This window comes from Rhamphochromis sp. 'chilingali' (assembly GCF_963969265.1).
Source record: "Rhamphochromis sp. 'chilingali' genome assembly, chromosome: 19".
In the NCBI taxonomy this organism is placed as follows: Eukaryota; Metazoa; Chordata; class Actinopteri; order Cichliformes; family Cichlidae; genus Rhamphochromis; species Rhamphochromis sp. 'chilingali'.
Window position 1 is genome coordinate 8460541 of NC_137946.1, and position 21951 is coordinate 8482491.

General features: G+C 39.6%; 3 protein-coding genes across 4 annotated transcripts in view; 1 reads left to right on the forward strand and 2 right to left on the reverse strand.

Annotated features, from left to right (window-relative positions):
* Positions 1-1388: 1388 nt before the first annotated feature.
* Positions 1389-6083, reverse strand: gja2 (gap junction protein, alpha 2). Its single transcript, XM_080866508.1, has 2 exons — positions 5854-6083; positions 1389-3837 (listed from the first exon to the last, which is right to left on the reverse strand). The coding sequence occupies exon 2, from the start codon at positions 3784-3786 to the stop codon at positions 2728-2730; it is 1059 nt and encodes a 352-aa protein (XP_080722634.1). The 5' UTR covers positions 3787-3837; positions 5854-6083; the 3' UTR covers positions 1389-2727.
* A 1809-nt stretch (positions 6084-7892) lies between these two features.
* On the reverse strand, positions 7893-10922 carry gjb1a (gap junction protein beta 1a). Of its 2 annotated transcripts, XM_080866509.1 has the most exons (3): positions 10733-10922; positions 10097-10377; positions 7893-8684 (listed from the first exon to the last, which is right to left on the reverse strand). In XM_080866509.1, exons 1-3 carry the CDS (start codon positions 10768-10770, stop codon positions 7948-7950), a joined length of 1056 nt encoding a protein of 351 aa, XP_080722635.1. In that variant the 5' UTR covers positions 10771-10922; the 3' UTR covers positions 7893-7947. The 2 variants fall into 2 exon arrangements, with proteins under 2 accessions (XP_080722635.1, XP_080722636.1); XM_080866510.1 differs by lacking the exon at positions 10097-10377 and having other exon boundaries at positions 10733-10883.
* A 3335-nt stretch (positions 10923-14257) lies between these two features.
* Positions 14258-21951, forward strand: part of ophn1 (oligophrenin 1) — a 31921-nt gene continuing 24227 nt past the window's right edge. The window contains exons 1-10 of the mRNA XM_080866703.1: positions 14258-14995; positions 16158-16253; positions 16658-16719; positions 17376-17447; positions 19552-19653; positions 19755-19865; positions 19986-20090; positions 20181-20307; positions 20404-20504; positions 20615-20706. Coding sequence (XP_080722829.1) covers positions 14842-14995; positions 16158-16253; positions 16658-16719; positions 17376-17447; positions 19552-19653; positions 19755-19865; positions 19986-20090; positions 20181-20307; positions 20404-20504; positions 20615-20706 — 1022 coding nt within the window. The 5' untranslated portion in view covers positions 14258-14841. The remainder of the gene's footprint in view (positions 14996-16157; positions 16254-16657; positions 16720-17375; positions 17448-19551; positions 19654-19754; positions 19866-19985; positions 20091-20180; positions 20308-20403; positions 20505-20614; positions 20707-21951) is intronic.

Here is a 21951-nt window from a genome sequence, read left to right on the forward strand (position 1 = left end):
CAATAGTAAAATATGAAATAAATGGTAAGTGGACTGATTCTTATATAGCGCTTTTCTACTCTCAAAGTATAGTACTCAAAGTGCTCTATACAATATGCCACATTCACCCAATCACACCCATTCTCACAAGCACTTTATCTATACTTAGTGCTATCTAACTACATTCACACACATTCACACTCCGATGGATGCATCGGAGAGCAAGTTGGGGTTAGTATCTTGCCCAAGGATACTTGACATGCAGACTGGAGGAGCCAAGGATCAAACCACCAACCTTCCAATCAGTAGGTGACCTGCTCTACCTCCTGAGATACAGCCACCCAAGTAAAGTTAATTACGATAGTAGAGTACAAATACATTTCCAGACAAAATGAGCACTAATTAACCCAGAAGCACTATGCTAAAAGAAACATAGAAATCCCACTTTGATCCTTGAGTACATCTGATATTCTGAAACAGGGATTTTGAAAAAACACTTGTTTGTTTTGGGGCTTTTAATCAAAGTACATCACAAATACAATACAAGGAAGCCTGTATCCCAGCATAAGTACTTTCTGTATTAAATCCTCATCAATAAGCAAATATTTTTGCAGTAATTTAAGCAATAAAAGCAACAATCAATAACATGGGAAAAACCACAGTTTCTTTCAGTAAAACATTTTTATTAGTCCAGTATAGCTTATTTTATCTTCTATTCTCATCTCACAGTACTCATTTAGGTAATACAGCTGTAAACAAAAAGTTTTGAGTTACCTGGGGCCTGTTCTTCGTACCGCGCTAAGTGAGTTAGCTGGATGAGATTGTTGACGATTTCGCGTGATCCTGGATCATTCGGTTCCCCGAAGCTCATCCGGGACTTGCTGTCATAGCAACAGATCCGTAAGCGTAAACCTGCTCGGGAGCAGGCTTACTTTATGTAAACAGGATTAGATCGCGGCCACTCAGGTATGTCCGCTTCATTTATACGAAAGCAACAGCGATATTTTACCACTGTTTTACCATAAATAAATATTATCAATGTAACTAAAGATAATGCAGTACTTGATCCTTTTATTGATTCCATACAGATACATACAGGTCATTTCCTTAAAAAAGGGAAATGTACTATTAATCATTCTATTTCATGTATTTGATTATTTCAGATGTAATTCATATTTTAGAGTAGTAATAGTAAATTACTTCGTGTAATCAAGATGAGAGACCACGGCTATAAAAGCGAAGGTGGATTTGGGAAGTCTGTCGCAGCCATGTCCTGTCCGTATACGCGAGCAACCCATTGCGGAAGGTGCAAGATTGATAAGGAGAGTCCTCAGAATTCCGCGTATATTGCGGGATAGACAGGATCCTTTAGCTCAGTGCGACAGTGTGCTCATAGAGAGATATCGATTTTCCCGTGAGTATTATTTACTTAACCAACTTGTTGACGAGGGGGTGCAGGACCACCACCTGTCTTTTTTTGCTCTGCCCTTTTCTTGGTTGCTGTTATAAACAAACAAACAGATTATTTCAGGCTCTCTTTTCAAGAGACTAAAAGCAATATAAGTGATAAATATTACCATTCTGTAGAATATTCTTATATTTCACTTTTACTTGTTCCCATGTTCTAGTGGGTCCTGTTGTGGCTCTAATGTGAAAGAGGATATAATGTAATATAATATAATATAATATAATACAGTTACCCTACCGCCTACTGGTGATGGCCAGAGGGGCCGATGGCGCGATATGGCAGCCTCGCTTCAGTCAGTCTGCCCCAGGGCAGCTGTGGCTACAACCGTAGCTGCTTCCACGAGTGTGTGAATGTGAGAGTGAATGAATAGTGGCATTGTAAAGCGCTATATAAATCCAATCCATTATTATTATTATTATTATTATTATTATTATTATTATTATTATTATTATTATTATTATTATTATTATTGTTAAATTACTTACTAGTTTAATTTGTCAGCAACTTTCTGCCAGCCCTCTCTCCTTGCTTTTGCAGCCTTTGCAGTGTTCCCTTGCGTTTTAATTAAACTCTGAAACTCCTGAAATCCCTCAATCAAGAGTTCTTGCTCTGCTGCCGAATAATACCGAGCGCGCTCCTTCGACATTTTCGCCGACCAATCAAAGGGTTGCCGATCAATGTTTCTACTATCGATGCGTAGCCCCTGTTAAGCCACCCAGTGATCTCACATTACTTCATCCAGCTATACTAATCGTCAACAACAGGTGTGTTCGGAGAACCGGAATAGCGAGCTCAAAGTTAGCGCGATGATTTGATCTTGGATTTGTCATTTGATCTTGGATGTAAGCGACGTACGAAGAACGGACCCCTGGTCATGTATCTGTCAGACTCAGAGTGGAAACAAAGTAAAATAGTGTCATGAGGTTAAACCAGCTTTCTAAACACTTGCTCTTTTCTTATGAGCTTCCTTGTTACTAACATAAGGAGATTATCTGATCTAAGAAATGGCTTCAACCTCCAGTTGAAGTTAAGTAGAAGTAAGATGTTTTCACTGAAGCCTGCTGTTATTATTTTTCACATGATAATCACAATACTTTACACATGCTCTGCCTCCAGCGTGTCTCCCTGAGTGCTCTTAAATCTTGGCTTCCAGCCTTTTATCTGCTTTGTGTTTACCTCATTTTTCTTCTAACGTCTTTCACACTCATATTTTACATATTATTACATGTTGGTGTCTCCAATTTTTCCTGAGTCTTCTTGCATTAATATTCAGTAGATTCTTAGATCTTCAGGTCATCCATCCTGCTCTTGAAGTTGCTGTGCTTGCTTGACTGACTGTTTCTACGCTGATTTTCGATGGACATCTCAAGGACAGGACTGGAGATTTTTCTCCCCTTTGTATCAATTTCTTCCGCTTTGCCTTTCCTCTCCACGGCCATATTATCTCTGTTCTGCTTGTAGGCCACCTTGCTGTTGTAGGGGCTGTAAGCAGAGTTTGGCTCTGGCATGCTGTACTTTGAGTCTGTAGGGAAAAGTTCAGGCACAGCAGAATGACCTCCAAAGTAGTTATAGTTTGGGACAAAGGGCATGACCGGCTCACTCAGGGCTTTGGAACCTTCACGTGCGGCTTTTGAACTCCTGCAACGAAGACCCTGGTGGCACTTTGTAAAACCTAGATGGTACATTTCCACCAGGTTGAGCAGCAGTGAGACGCAGGCCACAGCCAGCATGAAAAGGATGAAGATTGTCTTCTCAGTGGGGCGGGAGATGTAGCAGTTCACCATGTTTGGGCAAGGCCAGCGGTCGCAGGTGTACATGGCCTTGAGCTCAAACCCATATAGAAAATACTGAGCTACAATAAACGCAACCTCAAACAGGGTCTTAAAAATAATGTTGAAGACATAGGTCCGCAGTAGCACACCTTGTAAACGTGCGTGGCCCTGTTTGTCTTTAACTGAGGGCTTTTTGTCCTTATGGCAGAATACTTGCTGCTGGTCTTCAAGCTCCTTTTGTTTCTGCTTCTCCTTCTCCTCCATGCGGACCAAATGAAGGATATGACCAAGATAAATGAGAGTGGGCGTGGAGACAAAGATGATCTGCATCACCCAGAAGCGGATGTGAGAAATGGGGAAGGTCGTGTCATAGCAGACGTTCTGACAACCCGGCTGCTTGGTGTCGCACGTGAAGCTGGACTGCTCGTCGCCCCACACCTTCTCAGCAGCAGCTCCCAGCACCAGGATGCGGAAGATGAACAGCACTGTCAGCCAGACTTTACCCACTACAGTGGAGTGTTCCTGAGCACTTTCCAGCAGCTTCCCTAACAAGTTCCAGTCAGCCATACCGTCTTACAACTGTCCCCTCAGCTTTATTGGCAAAACCAGAAGAAAGGCCTGTAAGTAGAGGGGGAAATGTTTTATTTGAATAAACTAAGTAATATGGCAGACTTAACCTGTCAAGTAACTTATTACCATACCATATCACCACTTATTACCATAAAAACAACGTGATAAGCTTTAGTAAATGAAATGATGATGATATTTACAAATTAGTTGATTGACTGACTGGACTTTTATAAGGTGATTGTTAGCTGTCATATTTGCACATGCAAAATTAGAATAAGGCTCAGCAAACGTTCCCACCAGCTTGTTTTGTTCATACAATAGTTTATATGTTAATCAGAATTCTAAATCTCTATATGAGGAAATATGTATTGTCTCCACTTTCTTTAATTTACCTTCAGGTAAACATATTTTTCTGTGTAGAGAAATGGGAGCATGGCAGTATGCAGATAATATGGAGACTGCATAAGCCCTGTTGGTTCAGAACATATCCATGGGGGTAAGAACAAAATATTCCATTGCCAACGTTTCATAACTCTGATAGAGATTTTGAGTGCACACTTGTTTTTTGCTCAGGGTAAGAACGTTTCCATGCACATTTGTGAATGACTGCCATCGTCCTGTTACATGAGCCAATTTCAGCTAAGCTTTAGCTGTCAGGCAGATGACCTCGCGTTTGACACTAGAATATTTTGGTATACAGAGGAGTTCATGGTCATCTCAGTGCCTACAAGGATCTCAGAGGCTGTGGCTGCTAAACAAGCACAAATCATCACCCCTCCACCACTGCTTGACAACTGGTATAAGGGGTTTTGCTTAGGTTTGCAAAGATGCAACTTTGCAAACCTAAGGCATGCTGCCAGGTTCTTTGCAGAAAGGCTTTTTCCTTTCAAGCAAGTTTGGTCCTTTTCTAAATGAAATATCATAAAATTTCACATTTGACACCTGGGCATGCAGGGAAGTGTGGCACTGTGTTAAAACTACCAAAACCTCTACTTTTACAGAGGTGGTCCCACTTGCTGATGATTATTTAATTAGTTATTCATTTAAAGACGTATTATTAGTAGTATCTAGCTGCTATTTACCTTCTCAGTTCCTGTGGAAATAGGGAAGGTGCATTTAGTTTTTTGCAGGACTACATAGAGTCCTATCAGAACTTTCCTTTTCATGTTATTGTGTATAGCACAATAATCCACCATAGCACAGGGTCAAGGGTACATGAGTCTGATTTGTATGTAAATCTAAAATTCCCCTATGTTGTCATACTTGTACTTTGCAGTATACAATACCATGTTGGATAACTAACTGATAACATTGCTATTAGTGCAGTTCAGACTTTTTTTAATGAACCGTTTTAAAAATTCTGACGAGGAGTGTGCCACACATTTAAATGTGAGAACACGACATAAAATCAGTCAAGTGCAGTTTTAATGTCACTGATTCATCTCAAGGTTTTTACATTTTAAACACATTTAATTTTAAAACAAAACAAAACACACATTCAGTGTAAACTGTTTGATTGCTTTACTGTTTAGATATGTAGTTAATTCATATAGTATGATGAATCCATTTAGTATTGGTCTTGAGAAATCCCACGTTCAACTTTCCCAGAGAATGCTGATCATGAATTCACCCGTTTGTACTCATAAATGTTTGTCAGAACGATCTGATAAAAAGTGCAGGGACACAGATGGTTGTGTTTGAGAGATAGCCCCGGAGCGGCCTGGGTGAGACTCTCAGGATCGACGCTGATCTTGTGACACAGTACTCCGACTCCAGAATTAGGTGTCTAGTTTAGATCTCATATCATATTTGTTACGGTTTAGAAAAGAAATAAACTTGAAAAAAATACTTAAAAATGTCCTGAGTGATTATTTTAAAAAAATCAAAAAACAAATCAAAAAATTTAAATCCATATGGTCACATGGTCACATGGATCAACTTCTTTTACCACAGCTGAATGTGGAGTTCTTTCACTCTGTTCAAAATTCCTTTCATATTTTTTCTTCATAATAATTCTGCTAGCGAAGCAATAGTAACATCCCAGAAAGATTAAGAAAGACCTACCTGATAAAGTTCATTTCTTTCAGTCACTTGACCTCTTCACTTCACAGCGAGGCCATGTTCTCCTGAGCTGCTGAGGAAACTGCAGCACCAAAGATAAACTTCTCTCAGGCAGTTTTCTCTGGGATTCTGCTTGGTGCCCTCCCTCCTACTCTGACCTTATCAATGCCCAGTCCTCAACAAGCCACCACAGCTAAACCCCTTGTCTTGTCTCAGCACAGATGAAAACATTCCTGTGAGAAGAAAAGTCTAAAATCCTCGCTGTCAAGAGGTGTTTCTGTTGAACTGAGTGGCAGCTGAGGAGTCCAGTGAGGATGCAGGTTAAGCCTACATACCACTGTGCTCTAAATATAATTCATGGTTAAGGGAGTGGTTTTGTTGCCACTTTTATGGTGATCTGACCCATGACTGCGTGGATGAGCTTTAGATGGCACAGAGCCATCCCTCAGTGCTACACGGAGGAAGACTGCATGGAGTAATACCTGAAAAAATGATGCCTGCATACAGAGGATGGTGTACTAACCTAATTATGCTATTTAGACTTAAGGTCCCTCTATTAAAGCATCAGAAAAGACAACAGAAGTTTATTTACCTGTACACAAGTACAATTACTCATCACAAAATAACACTGTGAAAAAAGACATACTGGATTAAAATCACTTTCACTTGGGGTGTTTTGCGGAAGGCCATCTGCAAAATAAGCACACTTAAAGCCATTTTACTGTAAATTAATTTGCCTTCCTGAATAATGTGTGGTGATGGTTTCCATAAAAAGAGAAACAACCTCATTTTTCTGGGACAGCAGGTTCAGCTGTCTATGGGGGTATCCACACACTGAAACTCCTATATGGTGGGTCCACTGATAACACCAACACCAATAACACCTGAGACAGTTCTTCGCAGGTGACTTTGAAGATCTCACACACGGTGGAGTTGATGGGGTGAAATGCGTGAGGATGTTTCGTTCACATATTTTGTTTCCCTCAGTCACATTTCTGACACCGGCACCTCTGTGGCCTCAGCTTTATTTGTACCTATCGTTAACCACCGCCCGCTGGTCGTTTATTCTATCACCTTTCCACAGAGCCGGGAAGTCCTGCCAGAGTACGCTTAAACAGCTTTCAATCTGTTATGTGTCAGAACAAATCCCCTTTAACCGAGTAGGTAAAAACAGCACAGTTAGTTTAAAGTCTGGTTGATTTTATTCTGTTGTGTATGGACAACATAGAAACATTCCACTTTCAAAATAAATACATTTAAATAGAAATATCACCATGTTAAGAAAGCTTCACACAAAAAAATGCAATTCAAGTTTTTTTTCTATTACTGTCTTTCCAAGTGAAAGTATTGAACCGCCAATTCAAATAATGTGACTGCCCCATTCAATACATATGAAATGCAACATGTTTACTACATGCATGTATTAGTATAATTTCACTCACATCAGTGTTTGTGATTATGTGTCACATAAATAACAAAATATTATTAATGACCATGCCCACAATACACTTTTCTCAACCAACTGGAAGTTTTGCTATGACTTTGGGCAGCTTTTATAGTTTCATTTCAAGATAAAGATTAAAACAAATCCATGATAGCTGAAGGCTGTAATGTGGTCAGTGGAAATATTGGTTTATTAAGTGTTTTTAACTGATCTGCAGTCAGACAAACACCAAGCTATCCATTATAACTAGAAATGTTTGTCGAAACATGAACTGCTGGCTTTCTGCATTTGAACCGGTGAAGCATCGCCATGATATAAACCTCACAAGTTTAATCAGTAGTTGTTACCTAAATGGTCACTTATATGTCTCCTTTGTCTGTGAAGGTTCTCAGTCATCCAGGTCATCGTAGTCAAAGGAGCTTGCAAAGAAAAGCGTCTGGACTTCTTTAAGTTGCTTGAAGACGTTTCACCTCTCATCCGAGAAGCTTCTTCAGTTCAGAACTGAAGAAGCTGAACTTCTTCAGTTCAGTTCAGAACTGAAGAAGCTTCTCGGATGAGAGGTGAAACGTCTTCAAGCAACTTAAAGAAGTCCAGACGCTTTTCTTTGCAAGCTCCTTTGACTATATGTCTCCTTTGTGCTGCTGTGCATTTTGTTAGAATGAGCAAAGCTTTTGTTGGATCCAAGCCCCCATAGTCGAGTCTCCAGCATTGTGCAAATGCTTGCTGCAAGCCTTCCCCACCAAGAAGACCACCTCGGCAATGTTGAGTAGAATACAAACACCTGACACAGCCAACATGAACACGGTGAAGACAGTCTTCTCTGTGGGTCTCGACACAAAGCAGTCCACCGTGTTGGGACAAGGGTAGGAGTCACACTTCACCAGCCGGATCATCTTGTAACCAGGGTAGATCATATAAAACACATACATAAAAGTGACCTCAAAGATGATACGGAACAAAAGGCTGATGACGTATGTCCACCACAGGGCCCCAGTGATTTTCATCTTCTGTGTTTTTATCTGCTCCAGGTCTTTCGGGTTGGACCGGCCCGACAGTTTGTAGAGCCTCTTGTCAACATGACGCCGATGGGCAACGTGCATGGCTACCAGCAGGGCAGGAGTGGAGACCAGGATGAGCTGGAGTGCCCAGAGTCGAATGTGGGAGATGGGGAAGAAGTGGTCGTAGCAGACACTGTTGCAACCCGGCTGCTGCGTGTTGCAGGTGAAGCCAGACTTCTCGTCGCCCCACACGCTCTCGGCTGCAACCACGAGGACCAGGATGCGGAAAATGAAGAGCACGGAGAGCCAGATTCGACCGATGCCGGTGGAGTGGCGGTTCACACCGCTAATGACAGCATAAAATGATGCCCAGTTCATCTTTGGTTCCGGGTCTGAAAACAAACAAACACAAAAATCATATGATATAATTTTTTTGTAATTAAATTTTTTTTATTGTAAAATAATTTTACTGCAAATCAACACAATAATGTAAAACAAACCATAAAATGATAAAAAAAAGATAAAAATCATCTCTTTTTTTTATATTCATTTTTATATTTCTCTGCTTTTTTATGTTATTGCTTTGTTGTCTATTATATGTATGCTGCTATGACAAGAGTTTCTCTGATCTGATCTTATGATAATTCTTACTGTTTGAGATTAGACATTCAAATAAGACTGTCTTCTTCGCATGTAGCCATTCGGCAAAAATGAAGGCTTCTTAAATCTTAAAAAAAGGTCTGCCAAGCTCTCACTTGGACAATTTGTTTCCAAAAAAGTAGAACCAAAAATTAGCAAGTGAAGCAATGCAAATGATGTACAGTAAATCCCGTGTGTAAGGCTATACTCTGGAGAGTTGACCGATGCAAATTTACCCGGGATCAGTCCCCCTGTGTTTCTGTTCAGTATATCCTCCCTTTGCCCTGATGTATAAATTACTTCATCACATTAACTCCTCAGGACTTGCAGGACTCTTGCATGTTTAACCAAAATTCCCTTGAAGTTCCTAAAAATACTTAAAAATTTGCTTTATAAAAAAATCACTAACAAATCCCATCTTGTGACATAACAGGCACAAAATTACTGGCCCTTCAGTACAAGTAAACTTCACAACAGCAGCTTCACGAAATAATTGATTTGTTGATCATTCGGTTAATTTTCTGAGTGAAAAAGCGCTTTTTTTTTTCTAAAAGCAGAAAATCTCCCTCCAGTTTCTGTTGTGAGGATTGTTTGTACTTATTGCCTTCTGTGACATAAAACTGAATATATATGGATTATGAGAAAACAATTTGCACACATCATCATGCATCAGCTCTTTCTGAAGGTGTTAGAGTGACACTTAAGTTAAAACTATTGCTTGAAAATCATCAGGAAATATTATGTAAAAGATTATGCACATGAAAATGATCTATGCATCAAACTTAGAACAAGAAAAAAATACTTTAGATTAAAAAGGCAGGAAATATAACTCTAAAAGTTCTCCTGAATGTCAAAGTCAGACACAAAGGAGACTTTCAGTTTCACTTTTCAACAGCAAACTTAAAACTTAATAAACACAATACTGTCTTACTTATTCACTTTAAATAATAGCAACCTGCACACTTGACTTAAATCAGAACACATGGTGCAGCCACACTTTGGCTGGACTTGGTAAATTAATAGTAATGAGTACATCACAGCTTTTTCTTTTTTACGCCTATGATTCTTCTTAGTCTTAAATTGTAGCATGTTTGATCCCCTTGGTGTTGATCATTACTGATTGCTCTGTTATGTCTGAGTCTAGAGTAAATGTTGGAGTTGTTACCGGGCTCAGCTGGAGGTGTAAGAGGCATAGGAGGCAGCGTGGAGGACAATGTTGACCCGCTGGTTTGGCATGGATGTGAGTCCAGAGAAGGAAAAAAGCCTCTCTGCCCCCCTCTGCAGCTGGCAGCCCACTTAAGAGTGCAATACTGAGGTCTGGCACCATGTGTCATGTGACATGCTTTCACCAGTAGCCATGGTGTTGCATGCAAAATGAGCAACTGTAGCTGGATTAACAGACTCTTGGATAGTCTCCACTCACCGGCAGGAAAATCATTTGTGCTCCTAAAGGACGTTGATAAGTTACATAGAAGGACTCTTCTGCTTCTTAGCTTAGAAGGTTTTCACACAATTCACTGATCAGGCAGATAGAAATAACTAACAAGGTCTGCAAATAAATAATGTTGTCTGATCATCACTTCTCGGACGAACTCTCAAAAAGAACATGTTTGGAAAAGAGTCTCATTTTCTTTTTTATCCTAATCATATCTTGTGAATATAGTGTGAAGTGACATTAACAGCTAAGCATGATCTGCCAATGAGCACAGAATAAATGAACACGCTGAAAAGAAACTATTTAAACTGTCCATCCGCGCAGCCACATGATGTAGGAACAAAGCCATCAATAAAATGAACTTACCTTAGCTCTGCTTGCAAATAAAGTGCATCCAGAAACATTTAAGTTAGCATCACCAGATCAGATTTTTTTTTCCAGTCTTTGACTGTGAACAAGAGTATCAGAGCACCATGACTTTGCATTGCTAATGATTTCCCTCACACTAGCCACTGCCCTGCACTGGGGAGGTCATATGCCTCTGTGCAAAGAATTTGCATACAATAGCCCCATTTAGGCAGCGCAAACAAACAGCTTCAGAATTCAGATCAAACGTTTTAATTTCTGCCCAGCTGAAGAATCTGTGTGGGGACTGTGGTCTGTCATGTTGTCCTCAGTATGCTGCTGAGCAGAGGAAGTGGGGGGTGGTTTTGACGTAATATTGAGTGTAACATAAAGGTCTTCAACAGAGAATGAGACTCAAAATCTAAAGATAAGAGGACAAGGGTTTGTTATCCTGAGAATCAGACTCTCATCTAGTGTTTCTTCTCGACCTTTACATCCTAATGCTAAACCACTGATTGAACCAGCCAGTGACTGCGTTTACTGTGTACTCAAGGGAAACTGAATCCATTTTGAGGCGTTTTCACAGATGGGGCAAAAACTGGCAACTTTTCAAACTGAGTAACTTTTTGAGCTCACTTCTTGTCTCAGTTAAAATCCAAAAGAGCTGATTTGAATATGACAAACTATTCATTATAATATTCAGTCATTTTTACTAGTTTATAGTTATTTTTAATCATTAGTGAGACAGCTGTTATATTTCATGACATCACTTGTCATCATTTGTCAGTGTTAGGACCATTTAGTTGGCTATGATAACTAAAACAAACAAAGAGAAATGTATTGTCATGTATCTGCATTTCTGTGTCATAGTATGAGAGAAACTGTGGGTGAGTGACATCTTTAAAAACCTTGGCACCAAGGGAAAGACTCTGGGAATGTTGAAATGATGCTTAAACTAGCAAAAATAAACTTTAACCCTTGAATTCTAGTAAAAGTCACCCGAATGGATGTAGTTTTCAATTTTCCAATGGCCAGTCTACCTGTGCCATGCATCCAATTAAAACTGCATCAAATGCAACATGTTTTCTTTATCACATTAAATCTCCTTTACCTTCTAACCTTTACTCTGAACTTTCATTTGACCTTTTTTAGTGTCAGGAAATCTATAAAGGTGCAATTTCTGACACATATTTTTTAGGCATATTAATATATCCCATAAGTAGTAGTTTTTCCCCCTTTACAATATACTGTTAAAAGTACTGTGAATCCAAAAACTCGCAAAACTTGAAATATATACAGCCTTTTGACTTTTTGTTTTTAAGTCACTTCAGATTCAGTTCATTTCCAGGGGGTTCATGTTTCAGTTTGGTTTTTCTTGTTTGAAAATGTTCTTTTTAATTATCATTGTATGAAGGGCATGCACAATTAGGATAATCAGCAGAAGTATTACATTAAAAAACACAACTTTTTGAAAGCAGCTGCCTCGCTGTTTTGCAGACACCATATATATATATTCGCAAAATGGTTTCAGAAATTTCCTTCAAAAGTCTAGATGTTGTTTTCATTTTAGTTAGCTACGGTATATCTGGCGTTCGGACCACACTCAAAGGATCAATACGCTACTATTAATTTCCTGGACCTTGATTCCAACCAGATGTTGCATGGTCTGTTTTCATGTCACAAAGCAGGAGACAGTCATCATGAACGGATCCTTTGCACATATTATAAATAACTCGGTTCTGCTGTACTGTTGATTTAAGTGGTTTTTCATTTCCACGCAGCTGCAGAGAGATTTCACGATGCTGTCTTGTAACCTCTACAAAGACTCCCGGTGTTGACATTAGAAACACAGGCTGTGACTCAGCTGAACTGCACATCAAGCAAAACCGATCAAGCCCCAAAGACGCAGACACTAAATTCTGTGTACTTATAATGCAACTGTAGGGTTTAATGTAACAAAGCACTGAAATTGTGTATGTGTGCATTAGCAAGCTTGCTTCAGTTGAATCTGGAGGCTGACATCTACAGGTCTTCAAGCGTTAGTGCAGCAGGATTAATAATTAACACGTAAGCAATGACGCAGGATCATTTCAAATTTTTCAAATTCAAATTTTATTTGTCACACACACACACAACCATACACAGTATGACATGGGGGTGAAATGCTTGTAGCTGTACAACGCCCGACCATTAAATGACAGAAGAAAAGTTTTACAATATTTACAATTTACAGTTTACTACAAAAATTTACAAATTAACTTAAATTAACTTAAATTAATTTAGTTTAGTAAATGAAAAATAATGCCTCAACATTTCAAAAATTGAAAATTAATTTTAGGCAATTGGGCCTTTGCATTGTTAAACATTATAACATTAGATTGTTATATCTTAAACGTTAATGTAAAAAAGTAAACATAAAAAGCAGAGCATTGCACTGTGTACTGTATACGGCTCATTCATCTGCTGAGTATTTGTTTTTTTAACCGCCAGGACAATTCGTTTGATCTGGAGAAATAAACAATATACTGTGTCTAACGTGACAGCCTCGCAGAGTGTTTTTTGTTTCAAAATTATTACAAAAAATGTTTGAATAACGGGAACAAGACAATTTTGTAAGAAATCTCTGCCATTGAAAGCTGCCGATGATTTCTTTATATTTAATCGTGACGATTCTGATCATCATCAGAATCATCATCTGATTCTTTTATTCTTATCCTCAGGCAGTCAAAGATAAAATCAAATTTCAATCAAACTTAAAAATATTCTTCGATTTTTACTCTACAATAATACATACATACATACATACATACATACATACATACATACATACATACACAAATAATGGATTTGTTCCAAAAACGAAGGCTGTTAGGTAAAAGCAGGGAGATGAAATTTTCAGTGTTTTCCTCTGAAGTGTGCCGGAGTAAAAGAATACAGTTGCAGGGGGAAATATAAAGTAGAAGTTCCCTAGATTTGTACATTAGCTCAGTCCTGTTACACTCTAGATTGCGAGAGTGCCCTTGAAGCAATCTCGCTCCAGCCTCTAACTCCTCAGCTCAGGCATCTTCTGACAGAAACATGTCTGCACATATAACAAAAGTGATTATAGTGATTCAGAGGAGTTGCAGTAACAAGTAACCAAGGAAATGCTGAGACTGGTATATTTAGGCACTGTCTTTACTACAGAATCAGAATCGTCTTTATTTAACCAAGTTTGTGCACACAAACAAGGAATTTGACTTATGTTGCTCTCTGTATGCCATAAACAGAAAGGGCAGCATGTACATTTTTTTCCAGAGTGGGATTTAAATAAGTTCTCTGACTGCTGTCACGGTAACACCTCAGTGTAAGCTAAGTGCCGTGAATCTGCTTGCACAAGCAAAATTCTTGTACTTAACCCTGACTGCAGGAGCACACCCTATCCGCCTGTCTGGAAGTGTAATTGTGTTTTCCGACTGCACCTAAACGCAGCATCCATGGCAAACAAATTACTCAAAGTGTCCGGCGAGCCCTTTAAGAACCTTCTGGGTGTGGAAAAGGGGAGTTTTTTGTGTTTCTGTTGCCAGCTGGGTACGCTCCATTGCGCTTTGTCATTGACTTTTACTAAGGATATTGGACTCGGATATGTTTATAATATCGCTTGAAGTAGAAAATATACTCACTAAGAACATATACTCACTACATTGAGGGGTTGGTAAGAGCGGGTTTTAATTTTAGCGATGGAAAGCTTATTTAAGAAAGAACAGTGAGGCGTCATTTAAGTGTGGATTTTGGAATGGGACGCGGTCAGAGGGATCGTAGCTGCTCTTTTAATTACGACACGGTAAGGAGCAAAAAAGTGGTCAGGGCACCAGGATACAATTAAACCGAAGCATTAGCAGCGCGGACGAATAAAAGAGGGAAGTGAGCCTAGGCTGCGGGAATTCACTGTTTCGATCAGTTTATTTGTAACCATCCGTTGCCGCAGGCTCCCACGGACACGATGGTTTCCGAACCTCGGAGCGGAATGTGTGGAGTAGCCTCAAGTGAACAGAAATGAGCGGTGCGTGCCACGGACGAGCGTAGGCAGCGCCTCTGTGGAAAGCGGACTCAGTGTTTCTATTGTGTTATAAAGTCGAGCGGTGCACAAGATGGTTCATCCTCCGCTGGAGTTCAGCGACTGCTATCTGGACAGTCCGGATTTCAGAGAGACTCTCAAGTGCTACGAGCTGGAGCTGGAGAGGACAAACAAATTCCTCAAAGAAGTGATCAAAGACGGGAATAGTGTGATCACTGCAATCAAGGGTGAGCATGCTTAGTTAGATTGCTCTTTTTTGCGATTTGCATGTAGATTTAGGGCTCTGATGCCAATGGATCAGCATCCCCTCCGTTATTTTACGTAGGCCTGCAGGATAAAGTGTGTATTTATGTGGGAGAGGAGTATTCAGGGAGTTGTTATTGCTCTCCAGGGAAAAGCCATAAAAAAGGAGAAAGAGCTTTGAACTGAGAGGCCACAGAGCTGCAGATGTGCAGGATGACCAGCACTATTGTTCCCGAACAGCTGTCTCCTTTTTGGAGGGCTTGCATCAGTCCGTGCATCGCCTCTCCACTTCTCTGTGCGCTCATGTTTAGGTGGGACCATTCCCACTGATAGAATAGGTCAGAGCCAGGGACGCCACGCAGACGCAGAACTGTACATGCGTATATTTGGGTCAGCGTGGCACCCACTGGGGGTGATATTGTTTGTTTTGTTTGACTCACCAAGATACTGCTGTGGAAATCCTGAATGGCAAAGCTGTTCACCTCGAAAACAGAAACTGTCATTGTAGGTACTGTAGTGGTGTTGGGGGGCGGTGAGGGTCCAATAGTAAATCCAGATAATAGTCAGAGGTCACGAGTTGCTGGGACAAAGTCCATGGAAAGCAACACCCCCCCCCCCCCCCCCAAACATTTTTCAATGTTCATGTCATCCTGCTCATCAGAATGCTCATGTCCTTTAATGCTTTTTCAGCCTCAGCACTGATTGTCATCAAATATGATTTCTTTAGAGCTAAAACACAAGAAGAAAGGGGGTTGGGTGCACAATTGGCTGATGGAAAGAACATTAAACGATTGTTCCACTGAAAAAAGTATGAGGCTAGATACAACTAGCCAAGTTCTCTGGACTAAATAGTCTACAGCAGTGATGTGAAGGGCTCTGTTTTGTTTTGATAGTAAAAGCCAGGCATGACGGGGATAATGTATTGCATTATCAACCACATACTGGCTGCTACACCGCTGCTGAATCCTGCCAAGGATGTCTTTCATTCTTTCCGGTTTCCTATCAGGGGAAACATGAAACACCAACTTCTATTAATCTTGGCCTGTTCTTAGATTCATGAGAACTGGACTGAATTTAAAAGCAGTGTATGTAACTTGTCATTAATTACAGATCACGCTTCGTGTTTTTATTTTCTCTCTTTTTCAGGATACTCTTTGGCAGTGCAGAAGTTTTCCCAGACTCTCAGTGTGTTCCAGTTCGACTTCATCGGCGACTCACTGACGGATGACGAGATTAACATTGGTAAGAGTGATAAAGGCGCACTGCCTTGGATTGTGCTTGAGTTTTTAAGCAGTCAGAGTAAATACGTGGCCAGAAATATTCCAATTTATTGTAGTTTTTCTACATTTGTGTTTCCCCGCTTGAACGCGGTGGAAAGCACAGCACTTTTGGCTGTCGGCTGATAATGCCTCAGAATTTAGATAAGAGGAAACATAAGGCTTTGTGTGCTCCACTATAACCTGCCTCGGAGCTCGATGGAAAACGTGCATAAAGATAGGTGGAAATTCTATGAGCATAAATCATAAAGTGAGTTTTGTAAAGTTCTGAGCAAGTGTTATCTGCTGCTTTCCTAATATGTCCTCTGACTCAGCCAGTTTCGATAACACCATGCAAAAGTTATCCTCTTTTGGTGCTTTCCTCCCCAGCGCAGTCGTTCCAGGAGTTTGCTGGACTTCTGCAGGAAGTGGAGCACGACAGGATGATGCTGGTGGGTTATCAACTTCCTCCATGCTGACTGTGCATGCTGCTTGAAGTCTTGCTGGATATCGGACACCGCATTAATTTATCCTGCGCAAAAAGTGATACTGCTTTAAAGGAAACCACTAATGCATTCTGTTTCTTTTTTTTTGCTGTGATGCCATCTTTAATGTGTTCATTTTGTCACACAAGACATGTCAGTTGTGTAAAGGTGTGGCTGCATGCAAGCACTGTGAAGTGTAATGCTGGTAATCATTTTGGTATCACTTCCCCTCTTGGGTTTCTTCTTCTCTTTTTGTTTATGGTTACATATTGGCCTGCTGTTGGTAGAAATTTTGATGCAAGTTTTGTCACCTCAGTTTTTGCTGATTCACACACTTTATTATTCTCCGAGTAATTAAGGCAGGCAGGTTATTATAATGGGAGAAGCAGTTCCTGTTTGAGTGGATTCTCCAGATAGAGATGTAAATCTAAAACCGGAGGTCATCTTGCTAATTGAACTTGCAGCAGGTGCTCAGAACTGTGATGTTTGTTGTTTTGTTTTGTTTTGAAAAGTGTATAGATTTTTAAAAAAATTCAAAACTCTTTACATTATCTTGGAAAGTGAATCTACAAACACAGTATGTTTAGGAGCCGTCAGTAACGGTTTGTTTTTTTCCTGTCCAGGTTCAGAATGCATCAGATCTACTCATCAAGCCCTTGGAGAAGTTCAGAAAGGAGCAAATAGGAGTAACAAAAGTAAGTTCTTTGTTTACCCTGCCTTGTAAGTGACATCACGGCTCATTCCTGTAAATGGCACTGGAAGCACTCGATCTACTTCAGTAGCTTCAAAATGTGCTTCTCTGCATGGACAGTCAGGTCATTAAAGTATATATAACCCCCCTCTCCTTGCCACAAAGACCAGACAGGATGTCATAAGGTACTTCCCCGTATTTGTGTATAAACTATTTTTGAAGCACAATAACCTGTCTCCTTTGTTAAAAACAGGATATTGCAGGTGTTTTTAGTGCGTGCACTCTGTAGTTGAGAGCAGCTCAACAAATTTCTTTATTTCGTTCTAAGGTGATATCATTAAAGTTAGGATTTTATATTGTGATTATTCAAAATGACGTTTGAAAGTCTCATATTTAAAATATTCTCATCAAGCATCTGTTGATTCTGATTATTAAATGTAGCAAAGCCCTGCCCTAATAGATGTACCGCTTAATAAAATCAGGGTACATATTCTTAAGGTATACAAACAGACGGTCAAAAATTATATTAATTTATCTACAGTCAGTACTGAGAAAAACTAAGCCCACCTTTACAGTTTCCATAAGAATTATGAATGAGTAACATCCAGGTGCTGCTAATCAAACTGAGCATCGGTTTGGCACTTTGCTGCTCTACAGAAAACATGGAAAAACTAAAAAAATAAATAAATTAGGAACTACATGTTAGTCTCTACATGTCTCAGTTAGCATGTTAAATGTTAAAGTTCTTGGCAGCACAATTGCAAAAATACTGAATAAATATTTCTTGTTTGGAAGGCTTGTCAGGAGAAAGTCTCTTCTTTCTAAAAAGAACATGGTAGCACAGCGTAGGTTTGCAAAGTTGCATCTGGAGAAACCAAAAGACTTCCATAGCAATGTCCTTTGGACAGACAAGACCAAAGGGGTGTATCTTCACTTTGTAAGAGTGGAGATTTGAGCTTGTTGTGTAGCCACTGGATCTGGGAACTTTTCACTTATTGACTCAACTATGAACTTCTCTATATATCAAAGTATTCTAGAGTCAAATTGTCAGCCGTCAATCCAGTAGCTAAAACTTAGGCCAAATTGTAACATACAACAAGAGAAAGGGCTAGAGCACAGCAGCAAATCCACAAAGAAAAGAATCGAGGTGTAGCAGCGGCTGAGAGCTGTACGTAAATAAATGCCTACATGCCTCAGTGAACCGAAGCAATGTTGTAAAAAAGGGTGGGCCAAAATTCCTCCACTATGACATGAGAGACTGATAAAGCAATACAGGGAACAATTAGTTATAGCTATTAATGTTAAAGCGACTCTATCACAGGGTATGTCATACAAATTTGCATCTACTAACGTTACAATATAGCTATTGAATCTGGTCTTTGATATTTTACAGGGTTTACATTTTCAAGTTTTCACGTTTCTGTCTGTATTTGTACTCATTGTACTTTTTTATTGTCTAGTCATTTATCATTTAGTGAGCACTTACAAGAAAGCTGTAAGCTTTACCATTTTTGATTACTTTTAGCTCGCTACTTTAGCAAATGTTGGTTAAGTTATATTTTTTGAGCTTCATGAACTTGAACTTTTAAGGATTTATTCCTACTACTGTACCAAAACCGTTGCATAATGTTTATTTTATCATTTGTATATTATCAGTTTAGCTAGTGTTTTTTTGTATTTTGCTACTTTTAGCTATCTTTTTAATATTCTCAGCTCGCTTGCTAACTTTTCATGTAAATACAGTGAAAACACATTTATTTTTAGATTTTACAGCTGACAGTTGACACGTACTGGCATTTTAATATTGAGATATAATCTATAGGTTTTAGCATTAGCCTGAGCCTGACTGATAGCAGATGGCTATTAGCAGCAGATTCAAGATGGTGTGTTATCAGCTATATGTATTTTCAAATTTATAAGCCACAATTCTACAACAAAAAGAAAGAAACATGCAAACAGGTGATTTGTAAAAGTTCTCTGTTACATAATTTGACTTGCAGAGGTGACTTTGGAACTGTGAATGCAATGCAAAAGGCAGTACTGAACTGCACACTGGAGTTTGGTGGTCTCTAATAATAAATAATCTTTTTCTACAATCTGTTTTGCAGGAAAAGAAAAAGAAGTTTGATAAAGAGAGTGAAAAATATTACTCCCAATTAGACAAACACTTGAATCTCTCTGCCAAGAAGAGAGAGACTCAGCTTCAAGAGGTTAGTTGAAGTACAACAAATACTTTGCATCACTTGGGTAGGGAAATATATAGGTGAGAACCATTTTAAAAAAGATTATATTTTTGTTGAATTTTCAATAGGCTGATGAACTCCTAGATAAAGAGCGTGCAAACTTCTATGAATCTTCAGTCGAGTACGTATACCAGATACACCAGGTTCAGGACAGGAAGAAGTTTGACGTGGTGGAGCCGGTGAGTGCGGTTTTTGTGCTTCCACGCACATAACAAAACATTGAGGAAATATTCCTGGTGTCATTCATGCATTGTTTGCTTTGACTCTTGTTGTATGTAATGCACACACTCGTTGGACAGGTGCTGGCGTTTCTTCACAGCATTTTAACACTTAACAACCTGACAGTGGAGATGACTCAGGACTTCATGCCTTACAAGCAGGAACTGCAGCTAAGCTTGCAGAACGTAAGCACTGTTACCGACAATGCCATCAGCAAAATTCACTTTCCTTAAATCATATACATTGTTTTAAGTACTTTCCGGTTTTGCCTGCAGACAAGAAACAACTATGAAAGCACTTGTGAGGAGTTGGAGGAGCTAATGAAAAGGATGAAACGGCCTTCCCAGATCTATAAAATGCACAATTTTCCAATGAGGGGTTATTTGTATTGTCAGGAGAAGCGTAAGTGGGTTGCTATATGTTTATGTGGAATCTAGTTGTTTCTGTAGGCTCTTTTTAAAAAACAAAAACAAAAAAAACTGCTTTGTATTCCTCCAGGGGCTCTGGGTATGACATGGGTCAAATATTATTGTAAGTATCAGAAAGAGGGGAGAGTGCTAGTCATGGTACCTTGTGAACAGAAGACTACAACTAAACAGGTGCTGACCCACCTTCAGTAAACACCAAATTTCCTCAGAAGACTTTCTCTTATATTGTTGTCTCCATTATGTTTACTGATTACTTTCCAACTCTCTGTCCTCACCTGAAGGGCCCCATACAGCTCACACTGAAATCCTGCATCCGCCGGAAGACAGAATCCATAGATAAGCGCTTTTGCTTTGACGTGGAAACCATCGAGAGGTTAGTGCAAACAAGCTGAGAAACTGTGAGACAAAAGCCTTATGGGATAAACAGATTCAGGCAGCGAGGTGAACAGGTGGTTTACAAGGACATGGTGTGAAGGCTTAATGGAGTGTAGCCCAAACAATCCCTAAGCAAAGAGCTGGAAACAGATGGCAAACTTTCCGAGGACAGAACACAACAGGCTCATATTTATATAAGCAGGCCAGTCAGGACAACATGCATTTTAATAGCCTCATAAGCCACAGGGATTTCTGTCACACAACAGGTTTGTGTCGTGAAATCGGTAAAAATATTTGGGTTTTCTTTTTTTTAAAAAAGGTTTAAAAGCAGCTTGAATTATACATCGCTCTGAATCCTGATTGTTAACTGAATATAACCAGGAGTTGGCTGTTTGAGCAACTCAAGGTGGCAGTGCTGTCTAATGTAGGAGCTAATGCTGTGAGTTCAGGCAAAGAAAAGCCTGCACAAATGGGCCTGAAAGGCAACTGGCTCTAACCTTTGACCTTAGTGGAAGTGAATTAAAAGTCAAGATTGTTACAGGTCTCTCATATCCTTTGACAATTTAGTACCTGCTTGTTTATTTGTTAAAATTACAAATTGCCGTTTGATTAGCTGGTCTGGATTTAGGGACGGCTCTGTTTCAGGTATTAGAGGTTATCCACAAGATTCCTGGTTTGATGCCGGTCCTATGAGGTGCATTACAAAGTATACATGGGCAAGATGCTGAATCCGAAATAGACCCTGATGCACAAACTGTGTGTGTGTGAGAGAAAATTTTATGCGTAGACTAAACTAGTTCTCTGCAGCCTTATTTAAATCATAGCATTTTGTTAACATTCTGGATTCACTGTAAAGTAAAACCACGATACCAAGGCAATAAATCATCTCCCCTTACGCACTGGTGAGAAAAATTCAAATATTTGGCACAACCGTGTGCCTGTTATGCTTTTGGTTTCACGCACTTCTGATTTCTGTTACATTTGTTTGTTTGTTTTAGAAAAGTCAGCATTTGGCTCACTCGTGTTGATGTTTCTACGGAAGAGCAGAGCTTTGATCTCAGTTTAGACGTATTCTTCCAAACTTTCTAACACAAATTATTCTGTCATTGGGAAAACACCTGCAAGCCTCATCTAACGCCTCACCTTTGGCTCAATTGGTTCCTGTCAGAGGAGCCGCCAGAGCCCCCCACCTGCACTCAAAAGTCCAGCACAAGAGCAAAATATTGTGTGCTGTGATGTTTAA